Here is a 24983-nt window from a genome sequence, read left to right as displayed (position 1 = left end):
TTATCAGAAATTAAACGATGATATTAGCAGTGATTAGGTGGATGATAATATAATTAGTATAAGTGTATAATCAATAACAATAATTTTTCGTATTATCGATATTTAAATATTTGCTAAGGATCATTGTTCGTCTTTTCCAGTGTGAATTAAAATTTAATTAGACATGCAATAGAAGGAGCGAAATTGACTTACTTAACATTTTGCTTTTTACTACCTAACTACAAAAAAAAAAAAAAATTTTTTTTCTTAGCTATAATAGCTACAAGTGGAACAGATGGTTTTTTTCATGAAAATGTTAGAGCTAATTATCGGTCGTATATTTTCTCTATTATAGCTTTTGATTTTTCCTTTACAATTTTTTCTTTTACTTTTATAAAAATCTTATTTAGTGGAATTAAAAAAAAAAAATTACTAAGCAAATTAAATGCATCCATCGTAACTTCATTTGTAAAATTTGGTAAGTATGAAAAAAAATGGAAAAAGTTTTTATAAAATAATAATGAAAAAAAAAAAAGTGCATCATTTATTAAAGCATCATAAAATTTGATTAGTATGAGAAAAAAAGTGAAACAATAGAAATTTGATTGAAATTGATTTCAAAAACTCTGAAAAAGAACAGAAAATTGTGTTCAGATATTGCAGCACCAAAAAATTTAACAATAATTAGAAAATTTGCAGCAAAATTCAGGCTATGAAACTTTTAATTTAGTTTTTTCCTTTCCATTCTCTTGAATATTTCTTGTTTTCCTTTTTGTTTTACTTATCCTCTGAACGCAGTAATAATGGCAATAATAAGTAGATAATAAGAGCAGCATTGTTTAATTAAACTTTTTTCTACGATCATACGATTGATTATTATGTATTTGAAGTAAAATTAGAAAAATTGAAAATATTTCATTAAATAATTAAGTATACATAAATAATTAATGCTATTCTAAATGATCGAATTTAAATAAATCTGAAAATCAAATTTGAGAGTAAACACCACAATATTATTTAAGAAACGTTATTATTATGCAAATATGTTACAACAATTTGAACTGAAGCATTCATAACATCATTTTCAGAAATTCTAGGATAATTTTCAACGTAACAATGCTATGCCGTTGTTTTTGCTCGAAATCAGGGACAGCAAATTCTTGCGATGCCTCAGTGACACCCATTGTGAGGGCGCAAAATTGTGGAACAAAAAATGACGATCCACGAATACCGCTAACACAGAAGCAAAAATATGTGTTGACAAAAAATTGGAAAGGTATCGATCGGGAAGTTAGTGCAGCTGGCGTTGAAATGTTCTTGAAGTAAATTTTTGATTCCTTTTTCTCGTCAATCAACACCACATGGGACATTTTAAGAGACTTCTTATCATCTGATCATATCAAAACGATTGAATTATCACTTATCCTCCGCATTTCCACATTCTTATTCCATTCATTTCATTCATTCTGCAAATCTTTTTCCTTTTCATCACTGCAAATTCATTTTGTGTTATGAAATCGATAATGATAAGATAAACGGTTATTTCCTTGTAATTGTAATTAAAAATAATATTTTTTAATTTTCATCATTAATTATCAATTCTACATTTCGTCATTCTTTACTGATATCATCTGAATTCAACTTTAACTTTAACCATTACTAATTTACCTGTGCTATTAATGTTGCATATTAACTGTTTCATTAAAGTTAAATGCTTATATGTAAGGGATATGTTAGGTTACTCCGCAAAATGAATTTAAATTAATATAAGAATCAAACATTTTTATAGTATAAATTTCAGGATGCTATCATTACATCCGGAATACTATAAAATGTTTCCATTTCATAGTATTGCCACTTCATGCGAGGAGAAAAAACGGATGGATGAATGTTTAAGGTTACACGGTGAATCTGTCATGAAATTTCTTGGTCAAGTGATTTCGTTAGTTATATCATCATTTTCTATCTAAATTTAATGATAGCACTTTTCTTGTAAACAACACTGATCATTCCTATCAGTATTGCACTATCACATTCACAATTCCTATCATACATACTGATCCAACATCATCAATGCTAACGATGAATCATAGATTTATTAAAAATTCTGCATTACATTCTGAAATTTCAGAATTATATATACTATTAGCAATTCAATAAAATTTATTACACAATGGCAATTTCAGTAACATTGGAAATACTGAAAAATTTTTCGAATTAATCAATCAGAATGGTCGCTATCATGCACACAAAAAATATTTCAAACCGGAGTTGTTTTGGGTAATTTGATTTACAATAATTATATCAGTGTTGAAAAGCAAATATTAGCTTTCTTTAATGGAAGAAATCTTTGAAGAAGAGAAGAGATATTTGTGTAATAACAGTAATAATAAATGATATGATATTGATGAAGTTGTGATAAAAGTAATGACGAAAACATTATGGATATCAATAAATTGTTGACTACTTAACATTTCGATGCACTAATTAAGATCATTTGGCATTTCGGTACGATAATTGGAATTATTCAAAGATTTAAAATATCAATCGATTCTTTTTACAAATAGCAGTCACTTTCACTTTACCAATTCAATTCATAAACTAAAAGAAAAGAAGAATTTATGTTATTTATACCTTCTTAAGGTAATGGAAGAACCATTTCTACATTCGGTGAAATTAATATTGGGTGAGCGTTACACCGATAATATGCATTCAATTTATAAAACAGTGATAACAATAATACTATCAGAATTGGAAAAAGGCTGCGAAAGTGAATTAAAGAACGGACAAATAGCAAAAGATTAATTTTTGCAACAAAAATTACATATTAATTAATAACCCATTATTTAATAAAATAATTTTTTTTCTTCCTACAATCATTCATTTTCAACTTTATATTACGTTAATCAAATAATACCACAAAAAATCATATATTGTTGTAAATTTGAAATATTTCAAATTTTGCTCTTCAATCAGTTTAATTTATTTTCAAGAAACAGCGAATGCATGGAAGAAATTTCCTTTTCTTTTTGAGAATGAATGTTCTGTGTTATCATGAATGTAGAAATGAAAGAAAATGACAAGAATTGCAAGTGAACACTTATCAAATTCATTTATAAAATGGTATAATTGCTGTTTCTTTCCTGTGAAGTTTAAAAAAATATTTATGATTTTTTAAAGTTTAAATTATTGTCAAAGCGGAATGTTATAATTTCTTTTAACTTCTTCTACTTCTTAAAAAAAATATATATAAATATATATATATAATGTTCTTTTGTTTTTCTAAATATTTATGGTATATTTTTATGTTTTGCTCAAATTATCAGAAAGTGATCTTTCTGAGAATGATAAAATGATTATATTATAATATACGTTCTGTTCGTTTTTCAAATTGTAAAGAAACTTTTCGTTTTGATGAAATTTTTTGAATGAATAGATTTTTTGAATTTCTGACACTGATTAATTAGCAATGATAAAACTGTCCAACAATTAAAAGATGAACAAATTTATAGATTATCATTGCCAATGTTAGCAAAGTTAATTTAACAGTGAAAAATAAAATATTTGCAATGAATAACAAGCCATTTTCCACTTTTTCTCATCAATTAGTCAATTACTTAGTTTAAAAAAAATCATGAAAAGGAGAAGAAATGAATCAAATAATCAAATACGAATATTATTTCAAGAGGAAAATAGGTTTTAATAAATATAGGTCAAAAATATTTCTTCATTTCTTTAACAAATAGTCGAAATTAATTGACCAATACAGATAATCTCGATGACACAAAGTTAATGAGTGTCAAAAAAAAAAAAAACATTCACATTTACATATTACTGTAATGGAAATTGTCATTCGAGATTAGTGTCGCAGAGTCAACCAAATTGAAGTAGCAATTACGAATAAAATGTCAAAAACATTTTGCTGTTTTCTGTTGAAATTCTTAACTGCCAATATGTAGTATAAACACTAATAACTATAATAAATAAAGAAGAATTAAACGAGCCTACAAAATTCGTAAAAAATTTAAGCGTAAAGGAGAAATGTAGTGCAATGTTTATATGTGTCGGTCCATTTAGAAAGCAAAAAAGCGCAAATGTCTAATGAAGCAGAAAATTATATCACTACAAAAGCTGCATTTGAAGAAAGGAAGAATTATGTTTCCAGAATATTACTTGATTTTATTATGCTGAATAGGCTATAAATGATTCAAACAATTAGAATAATATACAAAATACAAATTGTCATTTATCACTGTATACCATTTCTTGGAATTATTTAAAATTTGATTTCTCATTTTTCTTTTTTAAAACTTATCAGAAAACTTGAAAACATTAAATTTTGATTTTAAAGACGAATTTTAACAAAATTTAGGAAAAAAATAGTGTAATCATTGATTTTTAAATAATGCTCATCATTAATTCACATTATATTAAAAAATAATAGGCGTGATGCTGAGTGATTTTAATAAGTCAAGTTAAATTAGAAATGCAAAAGCGCATTGAAAATTTATTGGAGTTTGAAAAATTTTATACTTATCAGATTATTTTTGATGAGCTAAAAAAACTAACGACTATCTTTTTTATTTCATGTAAAGGTAATCGTGTTTTGAATTAAATTTAAATTCCATTTTCTTTTTAAAGCTAAGAAAAAGTATGAGTTGGAAGGGCTTAAAATATGCATGAATTGAGTATTATAACATTTTATTAGAAAAAAGTAAGAAAAAAAAATCATTTGCTGCATTACTGATTTTTTGCGCTCAATTTATACAATGAATATGAAATAAATCCTTATCAAACCTTTTCTTTTCGTTTTTCTCGAGAACTTTTAGTTTAGCTTAATTATAAAACAAATAGAAAATAATAACAAAAAATTTATGATTTGGTTGTAATAAATAATTAAACTAAGCAAAAATCATTAGCACTGATAGCTATTCAACAAGTTGATGTCATTAAAAACTTGCTACTATTAATCAGGAAAAATGGTAATATAGATCAAATGTTGTCTTAAATATATATTCTGAAATTATTTATAATATAAAAAATCAATCAGAAAATCTTTTTAATTCTGTCCAAAAAAAAAGCTCTAAAGGTGATACCTGTGATAGAGATATGGTAAGCTTTTTTTAGATTATTAGCAAAGCATTTGAAATTACTATTTCATTATGAATCAGTAATATTTATCACTCGGGCAAATTCAAGTTTATTTAAGTTAAATCGTTACATTTTCTGCAAAAATAGAACTGAACAAGTTAGCTTTAAAGCCATTAATTTATGATTTACTCATATCAATCATATCATGCCAAATGACGCATGTTAATTTAATAGAGCCATTTTAGTGTGATTTTGAATAATTTATCGATCAAGAAAATTCAACTGAAGCTTAAAATCTAAGATTTAGAAATTCGTTTTTATTGCCATTTCAAAAAGTTTTCCTCACAAACCACTCTTTCATCCTTTATATCATATATATATATATATATCGTTTCTTTAAATATGCATAATCTCAACTGATATAACTTATGTCCATTACTAAATTGCAAGTAATAACAATAATAATAATAATAATAATAATAATAATAATAATAATAATAATAATAATAATAATAATAATAATAATAATAATAATAATAATAATAATAATAATAATAATAATCAGTAGTAGTTAGCAGTTAGCAGTTAGTACAATTTCATTTTAATCTATGATCCATATTGATTTTGCGCTTTTTTCTTCTCCAAATCTAATCTTTGAAATAATTCTCGTTAAAGTTTGCCAAAGTAAGTCACAATAAAAAAGAACAACAAGAAAAGATTTACCATTTATTTATTCCATTTCTAATGGTTTTTTTTATTCCCGAAATTTCCTTTGAGACGTTGCTCTTCACTTTTTTTTTTTGTTTTGTTTTGTTATTTACATCAAAATTTCAGAAAAAAAATCGGATTACTGGGAAAATTAAATCAAAACCTAACAATTCCACTCAAAAGAAAGCAAAAAAATTAAATCAAATCTTTTTTTTTTTGAAGGCAAAACATACGGAAGATGAAAAAAATTGCTTAAAAAGTTCTCTAAAGCATAAATTAGTGATACTCCAAAAATTTTTGTTTTCAATTATAACAGAAATTTGTTTATAAGCAATATTTGTCATTTTATACAATTCAAAGTGCTAGGAATTGTCAATTGTAATAATAAATGTATTAAAGAGATAATAGTAGATTCCTTTCGACATTTAGAGATTTGTAAATGCTATGTGACAATTGCGCTATAACATATGAAATAGTAGTAAAACACACTTGTCTTCACATATATCTCAACTAAGTAATTAAGTGTTATTATTCATTTATTGAAAAATTCATTGCACAAAAATTTGATTCTTCTTCAATAATTCCATGATATGCTGAAAATACGAGCAAAATATTTGTGAAATATGCGTAAAAGAGATTTAAGCATTTCAAAAATTAGTGCTTATGAAGTTTTGAATATGAATAGGAAATGAAGAAATGCTATTAAAATATTTATTTCATATGTATTGTAAAAGTATTAATTAATGTAAATGAAAATTTTTCCTTCATTGTTTAAATTTCAATTATCCATAATTAATGTTAGGATCTATTAATAATACTTACAGTCTTATCATTCATAAATGCTAGTATTCTTTTTTTTTTTTTTTTTTTCATTTTAACCAATGTAATTAGTTTATATAAAAGGAAAAAATTTTTTACAAATTTAAATAAACCGCAACAATTTAGCAGAGGATTTTATTAACATAGTCTTCAATAATGATACATTTTTATTTGAAGGAATCTAATTAAAATTAGAATTCCTCAAAATGTCACAGCAAATAAAAATTTCTCTTTCTTTCTTTCATACCCTTTTTTTCAAAAATTTATCTTTGTTATTTTTTTTTTTTTCGCAGAAATGACAAAATCAACAATAATTTTCTCAAACTCGTCCAATATTGTTTATGCTTAAGGTATTATCATTAAAATGATATTTTTAATGAGATACTAAATTATAGGTTTAGAGATATACACAAATATAATAAAACATAATATTTTTCAAAGTAACTGAAGCATTTTTCTATGCTCTTTTTTTATTCTTCACAACACTATCTTAATTTTTTTGTATTCAACAACACTGTTTTATTTTATTTTTTACAATTATTATTTTAATTAAAATATAAAATTTAATATTTCCATTTGAATAATTCCGTTTGTACTCTATGTCATACCTTTTAAACCAGTTGTAGTTTTTGTTTTCCTATTTCATTGCATAGATGAATAGCTGAATGCATGTCATTCATATCTAATAAATTCAAATACTTAAATTGATCGATGATTAACTTGTCTTTTATCGCTTTTTCTTTTTAATTTTTTTGACCCATTCTGTTTAAATGAATTTATTTGATGACTCAACCATAAACTATTACCATAAATTATCCAAATCAATCGGAAGACGTTTCTGATTTTACTTAGTATGTGGTATTTTCCGCTGGATATTGTAGAATTTTTGGTAAAAATTAGTAAAATGATTAGTTCTTTTATGTTTCTCCGTTTTATCAGACATTGAAACTAATTAAAATAAAGTAGGAGAACGTATGCATGAGACAAAGGACGAGAAATAAGTAAAGGAACATGACGGATTCGTAAAATTGTTAAAAATAACACAAGAATTCACTGACGTTTTTAATTTATTCAAAAAAAAGGATACTAATTTACTCAGAAAAGACTAATTTATTCAAATATTACTGCATATAATTATCATGTAGCATTTATTAAAAAAGAAAAAAGGAAAAGAAATTGAAGTTTAGTACAACCTTTTAAAATTAAAATAAAATTTAATCTAGGTTAACATTAAAAAGTGTAAAGCCTATTAAAGATTTTTTTTCAATTTCATATTTTTTTTTTTTTACTATACTAAGAAATAATTCATTTGGTTTAAAATCCTAAAATGAGTCATATTTTATGCAAAATAATTATCAAAAATACTAAGTGAAGAGTCTTCACTTTTTTCTCTTTTTCCCATATTACCATTTATGAAAACACATTAATGGAATAATTCTGTTTGATTACTGAAATGAAATTTAATTCTTTTACTTTTAGGTAATAAGGAAAACGGTAAAAAGACATTTCGAGACGATTTATTTGAACTAATCCTCTCTGTTTGTTTTCTAATTGATTCAAAATTGTAATTTTCTATGTGAAATGATAAATTGATGACGATAACAGTGTTAATAATAATAATATTGATAATGAATAAGTTATAATAATGTAGTTCGTATTATTAAAGAATAATATCATTTATTGATTGACTTTAAAGAAAAATGTAAATAGAAAAAAATGAAATTTCAGTAATAAGTGCTTATTTATATTATTAAAATTTGGTGATAGGAATAATCCTACGAGAAAAAGGATTATAGATTGGTTTCCGTTATTCATCTCTTTCGTCTTTTTCATAATAATAATAATTAATAATAATAATAACAATAATAATAATATTAGCAATAATAATAATGACAATAATAATAATAATGGTACTAATAAGTAATAGTAATAATAACAGCATCAGTAGTGATAATACTAGTAAGGATTAATAATAATAACAATCACAAATCAGATTTTGCTTTTTGCCATTTTCCTTGTTTCACATAGACTTTGTCGTCACTTATTCGTTTTTTTTTTTTCTTTTTAAATTTCTAAATTCAAACAATAAAATACGAAATTAATTGAATGTATTGGAAAGCTGAAGCTATAGCATTCGGATATATTCTAATAATTTCTGATTCTTTTTTACTGACATTTTTTCTTTTCTAAATAAAATTTTCACTTTGTTTTTAATATGCTTTCATTTTTAAATTCTTTGTTTGTTTGATTTATTAAATTTATTAAAAATTTAAACAATGAAGAAAAGATGGGAATAAGAGATGATAAGAGTTGATAAGAGATAATTAATTAAATTATGTTACTGATGCCAGCAATGCTTTTCTTTCTTTTAATGATAAAGTAGTAGTAATTTATTTTGTTGTTTTAAATGAAAAAGATGAATAGACAACATGAAATTGTTTAATTATAATATAAAATGATGAGTTGGTGTAATGACTTCTCCTCCAATAACATTCATTCCAGCCAATAACTTTTGCTATCATCGTTTACAAATATTTATCTATTGAAAACACATCCTATACTTTGAAATTCCAGTATATTTTATTTACTCCCACTTTTCCTGTTAAATTTAGAAGTATGCCTGTTTATATATATATATATATATATATATACAAAATTCATCTAGAAAATTGGTTATATAAATACCGGATGAAGTGTTTATGTTTTGGTCGGAATGAAATTCCGGTAAATATATCCGATCAGTATTGCAAATCAAATGCTAAATCGGTCAATGATGAATTTAATGATTCAAGAATACCACTGACTAGGAAGCAAAAATTTGTTTTAATCAAGAATTGGAAAGGTATTGAACGCGATGTCACCACTGCTGGTATTGAAATGTTCCTGAAGTAACTTATCAATCACAATTATGTAGTTTTATTCTAGCATTACTCAATATAATGCATAATTCAAATAATCAAAGCAATGATTATCATTCCTTTGATTGCTTGATTTAAAATTTTATTAATTTCAATTTTATTAACGAGGAATTTGAAACAAATACTTAGATGAAAATTAAAGATCAAAATTAATCGAACTGGTATTGAATCACTTCTTGTTAATGAATTTTTTAGTTAAGCAATTTGATACAATTTTTTCTGTTTCTGCAGGATGCTGACAGAACACCCAGAATACTACGAATTTTTTAATTTCCGAAATATTGCTAATACAGCGAAAGAAAAGCAGGCAAGCGATGAGCGCTTAAGTGCCCATGGCGCTGCGGTTATGAAATTCATTGGAAAAGCAATAAGGTAATTCTCATTGGTTAACTTTTCATCAAACAGATAAATCTATCATTCAGAGTAATTTAGAATAATGTATGATGGATTACCTACTAATATCGTTGAAGACGTAAACTATTGTTGCTGAAATTTGATTTAACTTTCTCAAATTATTTTTTGATTTCTTTTTCATGCAGCGTAATAGAAAATGCTATTCACTAGTATTCAATGCAATATTTTTCTACCCTTTTAATCATTATCCAAAAAAAAAAAAAAAAATTTTGGAAGGTACCTAAAAGCAGAAATATTTCATTTCTCAAATTAAAATTAGAAATTTTGCAGTCAGATCGAAAATGCTGATGCATTTTTTATGTTGCTCGAAAATAATGGAAGACAACATGCTCACAGAGGAGCATTTAGACCGGAAATGTTCTGGGCAAGTTATTCCTTTACTTGCTACTAGTTTAGTAACGGTTTTATTCGGAACTTTTTCAGTAACATAAATTTGTTACTTACAAAAGTTGAAATGTCATATTAAAAAATTTTCGGTTTATTCGGTAAATGAACGATATGAAAGAACAGGTTACATAATTAAGCAAATATTGATTAGCGTCATATTGATAATAGCATTTTAACTTTCAAGAAAACAACATTAATGATGTTTTTTTTTTTCTGGGAAAATATTTCAGAAAATGGAAAATCCATTTCTATATTCAGTAAAACTAATCCTTGGTGAACGTTACACGGATAACATGGATGCAATTTATAAAACTGTCATTCAGTTAATTTTGCAACGAATGGAGGAAGCATGTCGAACAGAAGTGATGAAAATCCGAAATAAAAATGTTGAAATATGAATAATATCAAAATGATTTCCCACAATTCCTTTTTTTAATGAACAATGCTAAGGACTTTAAAAAAGCAACTTTTCTAACAAATAATTATTATTAACAAAATTCATCATTATTATCATGATTGTTTTTATCATCATTATTATGAATGTCGTCATTAATTGTGTGTGTGTGTTTTTTTTTTTTTTTTTGTAAAAGTAGTAACAATAATAAGCTAATAATAGTAATAATTGATAATAATAATAATAATTAAAATAATAATAATAATAATTAATAACAATATAATAATAATAAGGGATTTTTCCCACAAATTATTCATCCATGAAATGATGCTCCGATGAGCTTCGATGTATTTCTCCTGAAGAGGACATATTCAATAAAACGGTAAATAAGTCTAAGTATATTGCTAGCCAATGACATCATACATAGCTTAGTGTTCCATGTAAAATTTTTTTGTCTGTTACTGTTCAATTTTATGACACTAACTGTACATTATGAACTAACAACCTAACAGATTTGTAAGATTGAAAGTAGCCTTAATGAAGCAAAAAATAGAAAATTTCGATCTAAAAAATAAAATCAATTAATTGCACCTCCTAGCCATTACGATGGAAAAACTATTGCCTAAGCTATCAAATTTTCCAGAGCACTATAAATTGGAATCGCACTCTATACTATATGTCGAGATATAAACTATAATAAAACAAAAAATCGAAAACTGTTCCATCAACTTAGAGAAGTGCCATTAGCGTATGCTAACATTAAAATTATTCAAGGTCAAATGGAAGTTTCAACCTGTGATAAGCAATGTGACGTATTTTTGTAATAACCATATTAGATTTCTTTTCCTGCGAATTGAAATATGAGGATACAATAAGGTACGTGACTGCCCGCGGGCAATATCGACAGGTAGGTCTGGACCTAAATTTAGCCAGACAAAACCTGCTGATATTGGCCTTGGACAATCAATTCTGAAAATACATTGAAGAATTTTATTAACAGTAATATGCTAACTGTTTGATATGCAAGCAGTCCATTAGCGCTGCTGCGTTTAATTAACATCGAAAAGTGGTGAAAGAGTAACAAGACTTAATGATATTTTTAATTAATAAAAAGTATTGCCTTCATACATTGGTTTCAATCATTTTATTGATTAAAATGTTTTGTTTAATCTAATGAATTAGATCACTGTCAAACTTTGATTATGGTGTATTTCCATCACTAAAATAAATTTAAATACTTCTCACAGCCAAGTTTCATTTCCATAAAAAAAAATTGCTACTTCCTTTGTAAAACAAAATTTTAATGAAATAATAAAACTTCATATCTATAAAACATGTCTAAATTATTTGAGCAAGATGAAATCTATTCCTTTTTTCGGATGTCACATTCAAAAATATTTCTTCATTTCTTTAAGGCGACATGATTATCGCCTATAAATGAAACTGTACCATATCTACGAATTATTAGAGGGAATCATAAAATCCATTTATCATGAGTTGTGGTTATGTTATGTTCAATTCCATAATTGTTGTTATTATTTAGAGATTTTGAAGCAGTAATAGATTGATATTATAATCTTCGAATATATATTCAATGTATGGAGATTAAATTGATTGAATATATCTTCTGCTATCTTCAAATTTGAATCAAATTCAGCTAAGTTTTGGGTCTTACAATGAATCGTCATTGATGAGCCCATAATCTCATATTAATTTTAGTAGGAGAAATCCGATCACAGCGACTAATCCATCACTTATCAAATAGTGCTAGCTGTAAGTTCAAGTATCATTACCTGTTACTTTACTAACACCAATGATTTCCCACTTAAGCGAATTTTCAAAGTACACTAAGTCGCAAATTGAATTGGGTATGAATTTATCAAAAAGAAACTGTTAGAAAATTTATGGCGAAAACATGATGGAAAATACCACTCCGTTTGATCATCAAGAACTGTATCGTACGAAATGATGTGCTGTGATTGGTCCCATCCCTTATCTCTATTTCGTTGTAGTTTTTTCTTTTCTATCGCCCTTCCTATCTCTCTCTGCGATGTTTTTAAAACACCAATGAAATGAATCACGGGGCTTTTTTCTCATTTAGAGAAAAAAATTTTTTTTTTAAAAAAAAATGAGGGCAAAGCATGTATAGTTGTTCCAAGCTTCATGCCTATCAAATGGTTCAATCTCATCACTAAGCAAAATTATCTTGACATTCCTCGATTCATTCTCATTCCTTTCCCTTCTCCTCATACATGTATCCTAGTTTAATTTTACAACACTTCTATACATATAAATGAGCGCTAACAATAAAAGAAAATAAAAATACTGTTTATCTCACATGCAGTACATAAATGAGGTAAAATATACATTGCTTACGAGTTAATTTACAGTATAATAATTTACAGTTTAAACTACATTTCAACATTATTAATAGTATGTTTAGTGTGAACATCTTGTTGTTTGAGCTCCTTTTATAATCTGAACTTACGGACTGTACATGTAATATACCGATTTCCTAACTTTTTTGTTTGGATTCTCTTGAAAAGAAAATGTAATAAAACACGAAAGACTACTTAATGGAATTATTGTTTTTTAAAAACAATAAAAGACTAGCATATCATTGCAGTAAACTGTTTTTTTCTGAGAAAAAGTGAATTGGATAACATGAAGTTTCGTTTACAGTTCTATCCTTAATAAATTTTTATCGTACAAATTCAAGATTGACTTGGCAATGACTTCATGCGTATTCGGCATATATCCACCACTAAGTAACATTACGACTGGGATATGTCTGTCACGAGCCATTTTGAAAACAATTTCATCACGTTTTCGAATTCCCTAAAATTACTACAACAAGAAATGATCTGATTCTAACCATTAGAAAACCGTTAGCATTAATGAAACTATTTTAAATAGAAAAAAGAAATACTTAGACTTGAACACTACTACTGGACACATTCTGAGCTTTCGAAGTGTTTTGAGCTGACATAAACAGAATTTCTAAACACTAAGAAAAATACAACAACCTTCGAGGATATCGACAATAACCCAAGTGGATCACCTTGAAGACAATCAGTTCCCGCATTATACACGATTATATCAGGCTGAAATTCGTTCAAGACATCTTCAAGATTATTTGAAAGTAAGGAGAGATATTCTGAATCCTGTGTACCAACATGAAGATGAATTGATCTCCTTATAGCACCTAAATAATAATTAAAAGGCATATAATTTAACATAATGTTAAGAACATATTTAAAATATTGGATTCCTTGATTTAAATTCCTTGATTTTCTTGATTTAAAGACAATTCACACTAAGCCCGACATAATACATAGACTACAAAGCATCTCCTTTCCCAGTGTAAACTTCGTTAGAAATTTCCTTCCACACATTACAAGATTATATATTTGATTTCATGAACACATTCATTTGAAGAGAAAAAGAATAAAGATTTTACGTCTTGCTCTCAGATCATGCGGATAAATACGACTGTTAAACATATCCAATATATAAACGCGACTGTCACCGCTGAAATCATTTTCATGACCATTACCCTGAAATAATTTCGATCAGCAAAGAATTGTAAACCAAAGTAGAATTTAAGTTCAATGAAAATTAATAAAAATGCAATCAGTCGGAAGACGATGTAAGATAAAATGCAGAACAGCGATAAGAGATGATGCAGTTAAAGTACACGTGAAATAACCTGATGAGCATCTAAATCAACAATCATTGCTTTTGAAATCAATTGATTCGAGAATAAGAATGTTAGTGCCAAGGTGATATCAGCATAAATACAAAAACCTCCACCCTTTGAACGACTTGCATGATGGAAACCACCACCAATATTTATTGCCCAACCGGATGTTAGTGCAAGCTTGGCTGCCAATATTGTGCCGCCTTCAAATGAAAAGGAATATTGTCCATTTGTGCAACTTCAAACAGTGCGACATTAAAACAATGTGCATTTTTTAACATGTATGCACCGATGCATTTAATGCAGTCTTTGCGTTGCCTGTACAAACATGCATTGAACACTAATTGACAGTTAGCATAATCGTGCACTATAATAAAAACATATATCGATGTATGTTCATCAAACTTATCAGTATGATATCGGAAAGGCTTCAAAAGAACTTTGTTGATAATACATGGAGGAATAAGTGCAACAGGTGTAACTTCAACCATTTTTGCAACATAACATGGACAGCATAATGATGAGAGATAGGTGGATGAATGCACAACACGTAAATCGTCCATACTTGCTTCCAGTGGCCTTATTGTTTGATTTTCTTCAAACATCCCTGATTCTGGAATGAAAAAAAAAAAAAATGATAGGGTCTATTCAGCGATTAATTTATCGTGAAGACATAAGCTAAAGCCAATATAACAGTGAACATTACTGACTCACTGATTAATAGTTTAAATATCTATAAGGTGAAAATAATTTTAACTTTCAGGATTTTTCTTAAAAGTGCAATAAAAACTATTCGATCAAGTAATATATGATGAAACTTACGCAACAATGTCTCATAAACACGTCCCCATTTACGTGAATCAAATGGATGGCACCGTTCGATCCCACAAAATGATATATTATAAACTGGATGATATACAATGGGTAATTGACCTCGTTCAATTTCCTTGTATAACTTTGATGCTTTCACAGCGGTTAATTGTCTGTTTAAAGAAAAATAACTGAATAATCAATCAATCTTTTAAATCCGAATTTTAAAAATAAATTTCATTACCAGTATCATCGAATCATCCAATCAACCAATTAGTACATTTTTACTAGTGCTGATATAACGCATAGCAAAACTGATTAGTTAATCAACCTTCTTCATGGTTATGGTTAAACAAACCTGTCTGCCAGTGGTTTTTCGATGGAGCTTCGATCGCTATTATCAATGAATCTTTCCTCAGCCATAATAGATCAGTACATTAGTGCTGCAAGTTAAACCAGAATTCAAATGATACATAACGTTTGAGACACATTCGAAGTCTATAATAATTTCTAAATAAAATAAAATAATGAAAATGCTAATTTCATCAGAATGAGCCAATAAACTCTCTAAAATAATTGCAACAAAATGTAATAAACACAATGATGCAAGCAAATGGAATTAAATTTCGAAACACTGATAAAACTGCAAAGGATAATGAAGTAGAGAATAATATCAACAAATGAAAGAAATATTAAGGAAAATTGCGATATCAAAAAGATTAATGGGATTTTCGAGAAATAATGACGCAAAGATTAAGAAGAAAAAGATGTAATACTACCACAGAAAAAAAGGAAGCATGATAACATCAATTGACAAATGACTGAGAGTAATTGTAACTGGTGTTAATTAGCCATAAATAACAAATGGAAAAGGTCTGAATAGCTAAACAACAAACAATCTTATACTATTTGTTAGGTTTCTTCGTCTTCTCTTGAGGGATTGTTGTGAAACTGGAATGGTTAGCTTAAGAGAAATGAAGAACTCTTCATGTCGTATTGCTTGGGTCTTCAGTCAAATTCGACACATTTCCATATGCTAATCAGCTAATTGTTAAATCGAAAATTGGCACTGCTCAGATTGATCATTTCCGGAAACAAATGTTACATTGAATATTTCGCATTACTCTAATTTTCATTTCAGTTCAAATGTCAGCTGTCTCTATTACCTATAAATGTCGCACTTTGTGCGAGAGGTAATTGAGGACATGTGTCACACTGTTTCTTTCCTGACAGTTGTTATGAAGTTCAGGATGTGTTCGTTCTGGTGACTTATTGAAGTGGTAATACTTTGAGAGTTAAAAGTGGGGCGTAAAATTCAATGAGATGCATCTCTTCTTTCTCTCTTAATTCTCTTCTCTCCCTGTTTATCGATTTGTGATTTGCGAATTGGAATACTTCGTGATGCGTTATACATAGATTGCTGAACATTTTCACTGCTGTATTTGTTCTTTCGGTTATTACTCAAATCAGAGGTTATCCATTTTGTTTTATCAGTACTGACCACTTTTGTTTTATACAGAAACGAAAACTTCTGAAATAGACAAAGGCTAGTTTAGTCACACTTTCTTGGTGCTGTTATTGTTACTGCTGTTGTTGTCATTGTTATTGTTGCTGTCATTATTATTTGTTATTATTTATTGTTATCATCATTTATTATTATTCTTATTAATTATTGTTATTATTAATTCTTAATTATTATTATTAATCCTTGATTATTGTTGTTATTAATTATTAATTATTATTATTGTTAATATTATTACATCTTTTCCCTTTTGCGCAATCAATGATCTGAATTTCGTAGTGTACTTCAATATTGCGTATTTTTCTGTGTGTTAGTTATCAGAATGCTAAATTCCTTCAAATTTCTTTTTAGGAACTGTCTGCAAAGTGATAGCGATAGAAGTTGGCCGAATTTTTCGAAGGTATGGTGGGTATAGGTAAGAAGCAACATGTTGTTAGTGGTTTTTTTCGTCGTAAAGAGTTTGGCCAAAATGTACACAACTCTTGGGAATTTCCATTTCTTGATCTTCCCAACAGAGATATTTATCAAAAGGATGTCAAAGGTCATTACGGTTGTGTAAATGCTATTGAGGCATCAACGGATGAAAATTTTTTAGCTAGCGGTAAGTTAGCTGTTTTGATATTGTTTATTTTCTGTTTTTCCTTTTTATTACTGCTGATAAAAAAGCTTTAAAAATTAGCACACAAAATACACGATTATATTTATCTGCTTTCCATGTATCTCATGTTGATATAAACTAGATTAATTTTTGTGAATGGTATAAACTATCTTTTTGGTGTAAAATGGTGCAAAACGATATATTTCGTCGCGTATTATTTATTACCATTCAACGAGATAGTTTTGCATAACAAAACTTTTTTTAAAGCCTTTTATTTTTCGTTTTTCTATCCTGCTACAGAAAAGTTGGTTCCACACCAGGGAACCATGATAAGTCAAAGCAAATATGTGGTGGCGTTGTAGGTGGCGATGATAGACGTGTGTTAATGTGGAAACTTAATGATGTACAGGTAATGGAGAAACCGAAGCCTGTGGCTGTTATGAGACAAATGCATTATTCAAATATATTTTCTGTTGGATTTTCTAACAAGTTTGTTTTTGATTACACTTTTCTTGATGTTTAAGGATTTTGTTGGACAGGAATTTTGTAGAAAACAAATCGAATGGTCGACAAGAGACTGAATTATTAACTAGGAAAAAAATTTCATCAAATATTTTTGAGGATTTTAAAATTATGGAGTAGAATATGTCAGTGAGATAAGATCAAATAGATAATTTAAATACCCTGATAGCATTCGCTGAACTGTTCAAGTACTATTACATTTCATAATAAAGTGATCTTATGTTTGTAACGTGAACTCTATGCGCGATGTTTTCCAGATGTGATAGACTGTATTCAGCTGGAAATGACTCATTTTTATATGTTCATGATATTGCAACGACCAGTGTATTGCATCGTTTTAAAGCTGATGAGCCTATTTATAATGTGGCCGTAAATGTAAGATCATATAATTAAGATGGGCTAAAATTTCTCAAATGTGTTTAACATAATAGTTTATGATATAAAAAAAGGTTTAATGAATTTCATATCTTGTAATAAATATATTATTCACAAATTAAATCGCTAGAATTAGTCAATCTTCAGCGCACTGCTGTAATGTTTTGAGCTACACAGTAGTCATAAGTTGACTATTCAAGTTGTAATCTACAAAATCAGAATGTAATTAAATATATTCAGACTATTATGGTGTGTTTTTTTCTAGCCCAAGGATGATTCAGTGATTATGTCTGCCTCAGAAGATGGAAAAGTTCGTTTATATGATTTGCGAGGAGGTGAAGAATCGCTTGCTGTTGAAAGTTCAGGTTTGTTTTGCTCTCGTCTCTTGAACACTTTATTTATCCAAAATTGAATTGAATCAATTTTTAATAGTGAATCAGTTTTCAGGAACCATGTATTGTGCGCAGTTCAATCCTCGACAAGTCCATATCATATCAGTCTGTAATGGACGTGATGGCCTATCATTACATGACATCCGGAAACTTGACAGGTTAGAAACTTTATAATTCCTTCAGTTTGAAATCATTTTCCGATTTTTTAAAGTATTTACTTTTAAATGAATGTAACTCCAAAAGGAATGCCCTTTTTGATCATAATGCCGGAAAGTTTATAGGTAGAAATCGTATAAAATTTGCCGACAGTAAATCTTGTAATGGAAAAGATGTGCTCTCATACACTTTTAATAAAAGCAATTCTAAATGGGTCATTCTAATGATAAATGTATTGTACTGAAAGTATTTCTCTGAAAATAGTTCAGTTTCTAAATTCAATGACTTTTAAAATTTCAGCCCTTGTTTCCAGTTTGATCAGTTGACTAGAGCACGCGTAAATTTAAATATTAGTTCTGTTATGTATGGCCAGTGGAGTGAGGATGGGGAAGCTATTTTTGCTACACGTAGCCGTACGTCACCCATATTGTACGACGTATGTTTTATTAAAATATCATTCTTAACAGCAAAAATTTTTGTGTTCGTGTTGACTGACTCGGTAATCCCGTCCATTGTGAAAAATCCTTAATTAACCATCACTGATCTTGTTATTAAACTGCTATTAACTTTATCCCTTTGAATTCCTTGTATATATTCTTGTTGTTTTACATATTGATTTGGTTATATGTATATTGTAAATAAATCTAAGTTGAGAAAATTTTTAAATCCTAAATTGTTATTATTTTTAAAGAGCATTGGATAATGTATTATTTTTTTCTTTTTTTAATAGGATTTCTATCTCAACCAAATTTAGTTTATACTTTGTGTAATTTTCGGTTAGCAAATTTAGCAAATTTAGTTAAATGGTGGCGGCAGTGTGGAATTCAACGATCAGAATTACCTAAATTCCTGTACAGTTAAATCATGTTCATTTATAAGTCGTGATTTGGTAATGACTGGTTCTGACGATTGGAATATATATATCTGGAAAGTGCCTGAAGACAGGGAAACTGTTGGTAAAAAGTGTTTTTCTTATAGTGATTTGGTGTAAAAAAATTTGCTTTCATTTATATCGATGCCATAACATATGCATTATTATGTAACTATTTGTGTTGAATTCATACATTTTGACTATTTTTTTAGGACAAATTGTAGACAAAGCCTACCGGGTTTTAGAAGGTCACAGGTCGATTGTCAATCATGCACGTTACAGTTCTCTCAACAGGCTTTTGTTCTCATCGGGAGTTGAAAAAATTATCAAAGTAATCACTGACTTTCTGTTCCAAATTACAATTTCTTGACTCTTATGGAATTTCAAGTTCTATTGATTTTGCATGCTTTAATAGCAATTTGATATCAACTGCTTCTCTGAAATTGTATGCAATCGTTCAAATGTCAGAAATTGTACCTCTTTGTATTCAGAATGATGTTTAGCTTTATTCAGTTATGGAGTGCATGGAATTTGAATGGTTTCTATTTGGAGCCGAAAAGACGAAGCGTAATACCAAGTACGGATTATTCTGATCCAGGGAATGGTGATAGTGTCGATGAGGATATCAATATGCTTGCATTTTTCGATCTCCTCACTACTGTTCGTGGAATGTTCTTACTGTATTATATACAAATTAGAAAAAGAGCCCCAAACTTTTGGAGCTGAATACCAGACCCGATTGTTTTTCTGGTCAAAGTTTTATCAGGATTTTGGTTTAGTTTGGGAATTAAAGATTATAGCAAAGGTGAAACTTTCAGTCTATTTTTTTGGGATAAATAAATTTTTTTTTTGACGTTGCAAGCTTAGTTTTTGTTCAAATGAAAAATGTGTGAAAAAATAAGACTTACGAAAAATAAGAAATTATTGTTCCAGAGTGGTGTTGATGAAGAGGGACCAGAAGATGGCTTTCACGACTTATCGGAAAACGATGCTAGCAATGATCGAATGGTATTAGCAGGAAGGTCAATACAGAATGCTCAGGTGTGTTTCATACTTTTACGCTTTGTTTCGATTACATGTATTAATAATTTGAGGAATGATTCATGTTAATAACCCGGAAAATGAGTTGTTATTGCGGTGAGGAAGTGTTAATATTAAAATAGGGTAGTGAAGCACATACTTATACATTTTGGCATGATTTGGATTTTCTTCTTTTGTGGGTTCCTTTCTCTCCTTTTTAATTTATAACTCTTGAAGAGTTTCGTATTCAAAGGAAAACTTTAGTGTAACACTTTCAAAATTGTCAGTTCTTTTTCATTTGAGGATCATGATGACGATGAGAATGAAAGTGGTCAGGACGATGATAATGCAGATGGCGATGCAGGGTTACAGCACGTAGAAGATAGATTAATTTTAGCGCGTTTCAGGAGAAGAGCTGAGGTCAGCTTCTTTTGCCATGCTCAAGTACTTTGTGTATGTTTATATATTAGCATACAAATCCATCATCATTCTTTGAAAATAAAATTGTACATGAGACTCCACATTATTATTATTATTATTAAAATTTTTTTTTTTTTGAAGCCGGAAAAGCGCAAAAGTTTTTGAGATTAATCCAAATTTCCTTATATGTGAAAGTTGAAAAAAATAAGTTTGAAATTGTCACTCTGGAAATTTGCTTCCCTAACCGAACATGTTATTAAGTTAGCGGTGAAATGAAAATAGCTTTCGAAAGAAAAATAGAAATCATTTCTCTTTTAAGGAGAAAATGAACGGAGATTCTATATGCAGTTTTAAATCTTTATATTGCTCCATCTCTTGAATTTAATAATATTATATGATAAAACTAAAATCCAAACTTTTTTACATGTTATTAAACTTCAGTCGCAGTTTCAGGGAGTAGTATATGTAGTATCATCTCCAGAAATGTCAGAGCCGGAATTGTTGCCGGAAGAAGGATCATCAGAAAATGACAGTTCTCAGCGAGTTACTAATCGTAGGTTTAATTCAGCCTTTTTGTTTTTGTTATAATTTTTGACGATTGTCTAGAATTGAAAAAATCTAGGTGATTGGTACTTGTTGCGTATAAGTTGCAGCCATCTTTAGTTTTTAGTTTCTTTCGTTTTTTTTCTTAAATTTATATATTAACGTTCTCTCTTTTGTTTCTTCCCAAAGTGCTATCTGAATACAGCAATGTTAAGTTAGCATCAATTCAGTGAAGATAAAATTCTTGATGATGCAAAAAAATTCAACTTTTGAACGAAATTTCTTTTTGAGGATTGTCAAACAGGTCTAAGGACGGTGCTACTTGTTATTCCATTAAAATTAAACCTGTTTCTGCTACAGATTGCCCTAACTTGGACGAAACACTGAATGATGATTATTTCTTACTTCCGGACTAATGTCGTCTTTTTTTTTCAGCAGATACATAATAGGAACCAGTGTTTCCGGGGACGTGTAGTCTCATTATTAGGTATTTTAATTATTTTTCAAATTACTATTTTAATTACATTTTTGTTGTATTATTTCACTTTGCGTAATCATTCTATTGTTTTCTGTACATTACTGTCTCTAAATTCTTCTAAGCAGAAAATTGCTTCACATTATTATATTCACAAATTGTATTTACTTATTTTTTTTCAATGAATCAGTGCTCATTTAGGAAAAGAAACAATAAGTTTCCATTAAAAATAACTGGAACTACCATAAATTTAATTACATCTGCCCTAACTTTGTTGCTAACTCAATAACCAAAGCTGAAGTACAAAATTTTACTTTAAGATCTTGCACCGGTAATCGTTAAAAGGTAATTGTAAGAAGTATCATATGGTATCACTGTGATCCAAAAATTTTTATTATAAGAAGTATTTGCCTCTTAATGATTTTTTAATTCACAAAATTGATAGTTTTCGTTTGCCGTGGGTAATATTTTTTAAAGAATTCTATTGAGTCATTTTTTTTTCCCTCACGTATCCTATATCCATCGCACTCGATTATATTTCATAATTCTCTCCATTCTGTTTTTTTTTTTTTTTTTTTTTCTTTTCCTTTAATTTAGTTTCATTTTATTCACGGGTAAAAACCTTCTACTGATCCCTCTATTTTTTAACATTTGTGATTAAGTCGTTTTCAATATAGATTTTATGCATTTGTTTTCATCTTTTGAATAGCGGTTAAATGTATCTCTTTCAGTCACAATTTCTTATTGGTTTTAATTTTGAACTTTGTCATTTTTAATAATGCTGTCGACATGTTGTATAGATGTGAAAAGCCATTTGTAAAATTACAGAAATTATAAGCATATGCTTTTGGCATATCAGAAAAATCAGATAATTTTTGAAAAAGATTTATGCTTGGAACTTATCAGTTTTTATCTTCCGATTTTTATAATCATTTTTCAAATTAGAAGATTTTTACCTCATTCGTTAATTGTTCCATCACATCTCGGCTAATATAATATTTTGGATAAATCTTATGAAATTTATGGGTTTTCAAGGCATTTTCATGATAGATTTGCGATATAGCAGCACTAATCCTCTTTCGTATTTCTTATTTGATATTACGATGACCGTAGTGATCTTAAGATTTCTGAAAGCTTCCGAATCTTGAAAGAGACTCCTTCCTTCCTTACACAGTTTTGCTGAGTATGTGGTTTTCACCTAGCCATATTTGTATATGTTGTTTATTCTTCATATTGATTGTCTTGAAAAGCACTTTTAACGAATTATGCATCTTATCTTTGTTTCCTATTATTTTTATGGAAGAAATATGTGTTTCAAATTAATTTAAAGTTCCAATTCTGCTGTGATGAAATGAGGTAGATATAACTGTACCAATTAATCGGTCACGCAAATATCCTGATTATTCTTCGTTAATATAGAATACACTATTGCATTTTATTATTCAAGTTTACTACTTTCATAAAGTAGTAAACTTCAGGTGTTGCTCTGTTTATTGGTTACTGACGTGCTCGTTATGCCTCTGCCTTTCAAACCTTTGCGATTATATTAAATTTGTGGAAATTTATTTTTCATAATTATTTGGTAATAAACTGTGGTTTTGGCGATGCTTTTCCTCTTTTTCTGCTCTGCTGCAACACTGAAGTTGCACATTTTTTCTCCAGCAGAATAAAATTACATATTAACTGTGTAGTTTTTTATAGGATGAATCGTGGAATTTCAAGACTTTCAGAATAAACTTCAAACTTTAAAAATTCTCTCATTCTCTCTGTTTAGAGCACGCTAGTTCATAGCATTTGTCTCCCTAATCATATGTCGCAGTATTGCACCGATTGAATGCATTTTTCCACTTCTAATTATTCTTAAGATTGAAGTAACATGAATGATTGCTTCTTCCACAGGTTGCACGATAGCGGTTGCTAGGAAACAAGAAGTTATTCGGATTTTTACCCTTTTTCATATTTATGGAGTTTGTAGTGTGGAATATATGTGCAGTCAAAGAATAAAAGTGTAGTCAGATATTATTCAGTTACATCGTGTGATACATCTAAAGATAAACGGAAACAAAGAAATAGAGAAATGAATATACCAAATACGGTAGTATATTTTTCGGATTGGACCAGTTTTCAACAAAGTTATTCCTAGAGCATTATCTGTGAGTAATATTTGGTAAAAGTAGAATTATTATACCCTAATCATTTTAATAGTCAAGGCATATATTAAGCAGTAGACATTGTGTAAATATCAGTAGTTTAACTATTATTACCAAGTTATTATTAATAATTGTTGTTACCAATAATTATTTTTATATTAGGAGAGGAAATTGTTTCTCTACAAGAATTAATCCTTATATAGAACTAAATAACTAAGTTGAGTGGTCCAGGAAAAGTCCAAATTTTTACACTTTTTTTTCATGTTCCAAATCACAAGTTTCTATTCCTAACTGTAAAGATTTGCTAATATCAAGTAAATGTTTCTTCAATTATTTAATTTCATAATATTATCAATCTTATTATTAATTGCAACATGTGAGTGCAAAACAAATGTGACAGTAACATCTTTTGCTCTTTTTTTTGGTCCTGAAATAGGAAAAATTAGGTTGAATATAACGCCAAAAATGAATTAAATATAAAGTAGTTAAGTCTAAAGCTAATGCGGGAGCTTGCGGGCTAAATTTGCATGAAAGTTTAATGGATAAGAAGCTATTATCATTATAATATCCATTTACTGAATCAATCCATATTTAATTTATTCTTTTATCTATACATGCCTTTTTTGAAATAGCCGTTTTGAGAATAACATTTTCTGTTTTCAGTCTTCTACACCAATATTCCAACTTCATTTGAAACTATGTCAGTAGAAGGGAAAGAA

General features: G+C 28.3%; 4 protein-coding genes and 1 non-coding gene across 5 annotated transcripts; 3 read left to right on the top strand and 2 right to left on the bottom strand.

Annotated features, from left to right (window-relative positions):
• Positions 1–1095: 1095 nt before the first annotated feature.
• On the top strand, positions 1096–2784 carry Bm10027 (Uncharacterized protein; the record flags this gene model as incomplete). The annotated part of the gene is made up of 4 exons (XM_001902050.2): positions 1096–1301; positions 1781–1921; positions 2166–2259; positions 2623–2784. The coding sequence occupies 4 exons, from the start codon at positions 1096–1098 to the stop codon at positions 2782–2784; spliced, it is 603 nt and encodes a 200-aa protein (XP_001902085.2).
• A 6501-nt stretch (positions 2785–9285) lies between these two features.
• Positions 9286–10714, top strand: Bm10626 (Uncharacterized protein; the record flags this gene model as incomplete). Its single annotated transcript, XM_043081641.1, has 4 exons — positions 9286–9485; positions 9747–9887; positions 10200–10293; positions 10547–10714. 4 exons carry the CDS (start codon positions 9286–9288, stop codon positions 10712–10714), a joined length of 603 nt encoding a protein of 200 aa, XP_042937575.1.
• An 867-nt stretch (positions 10715–11581) lies between these two features.
• Bma-mir-283 lies at positions 11582–11684 on the bottom strand. Its single transcript, XR_006228152.1, has one exon. It is a non-coding gene; the product is annotated as a pre-microRNA Bma-mir-283 (primary transcript).
• A 1702-nt stretch (positions 11685–13386) lies between these two features.
• On the bottom strand, positions 13387–15643 carry Bma-hda-11 (histone deacetylase 11, putative; the record flags this gene model as incomplete). The annotated part of the gene is made up of 7 exons (XM_043081640.1): positions 13387–13548; positions 13737–13915; positions 14171–14267; positions 14420–14613; positions 14865–15023; positions 15233–15393; positions 15579–15643. 7 exons carry the CDS (start codon positions 15641–15643, stop codon positions 13387–13389), a joined length of 1017 nt encoding a protein of 338 aa, XP_042937574.1.
• Positions 15644–17144: 1501 nt separating this feature from the next.
• On the top strand, positions 17145–21684 carry Bm5348 (WD-repeat protein 22, putative; the record flags this gene model as incomplete). The annotated part of the gene is made up of 12 exons (XM_001894604.2): positions 17145–17343; positions 17703–17829; positions 18120–18237; positions 18503–18602; positions 18685–18787; positions 19086–19221; positions 19585–19741; positions 19869–19987; positions 20170–20316; positions 20590–20697; positions 20980–21096; positions 21550–21684. 12 exons carry the CDS (start codon positions 17145–17147, stop codon positions 21682–21684), a joined length of 1566 nt encoding a protein of 521 aa, XP_001894639.2.
• Between the last annotated feature and the right edge of the window lie 3299 nt (positions 21685–24983).

Source organism: Brugia malayi, assembly GCF_000002995.4.
Source record: "Brugia malayi strain FR3 genome assembly, contig: Bm_v4_Chr4_scaffold_001, whole genome shotgun sequence".
NCBI classification, from domain to species: domain Eukaryota; kingdom Metazoa; phylum Nematoda; class Chromadorea; order Rhabditida; family Onchocercidae; genus Brugia; species Brugia malayi.
Note: the sequence above shows the minus strand (reverse complement) of the source record. Positions and strands in the feature narration are given on the sequence as shown.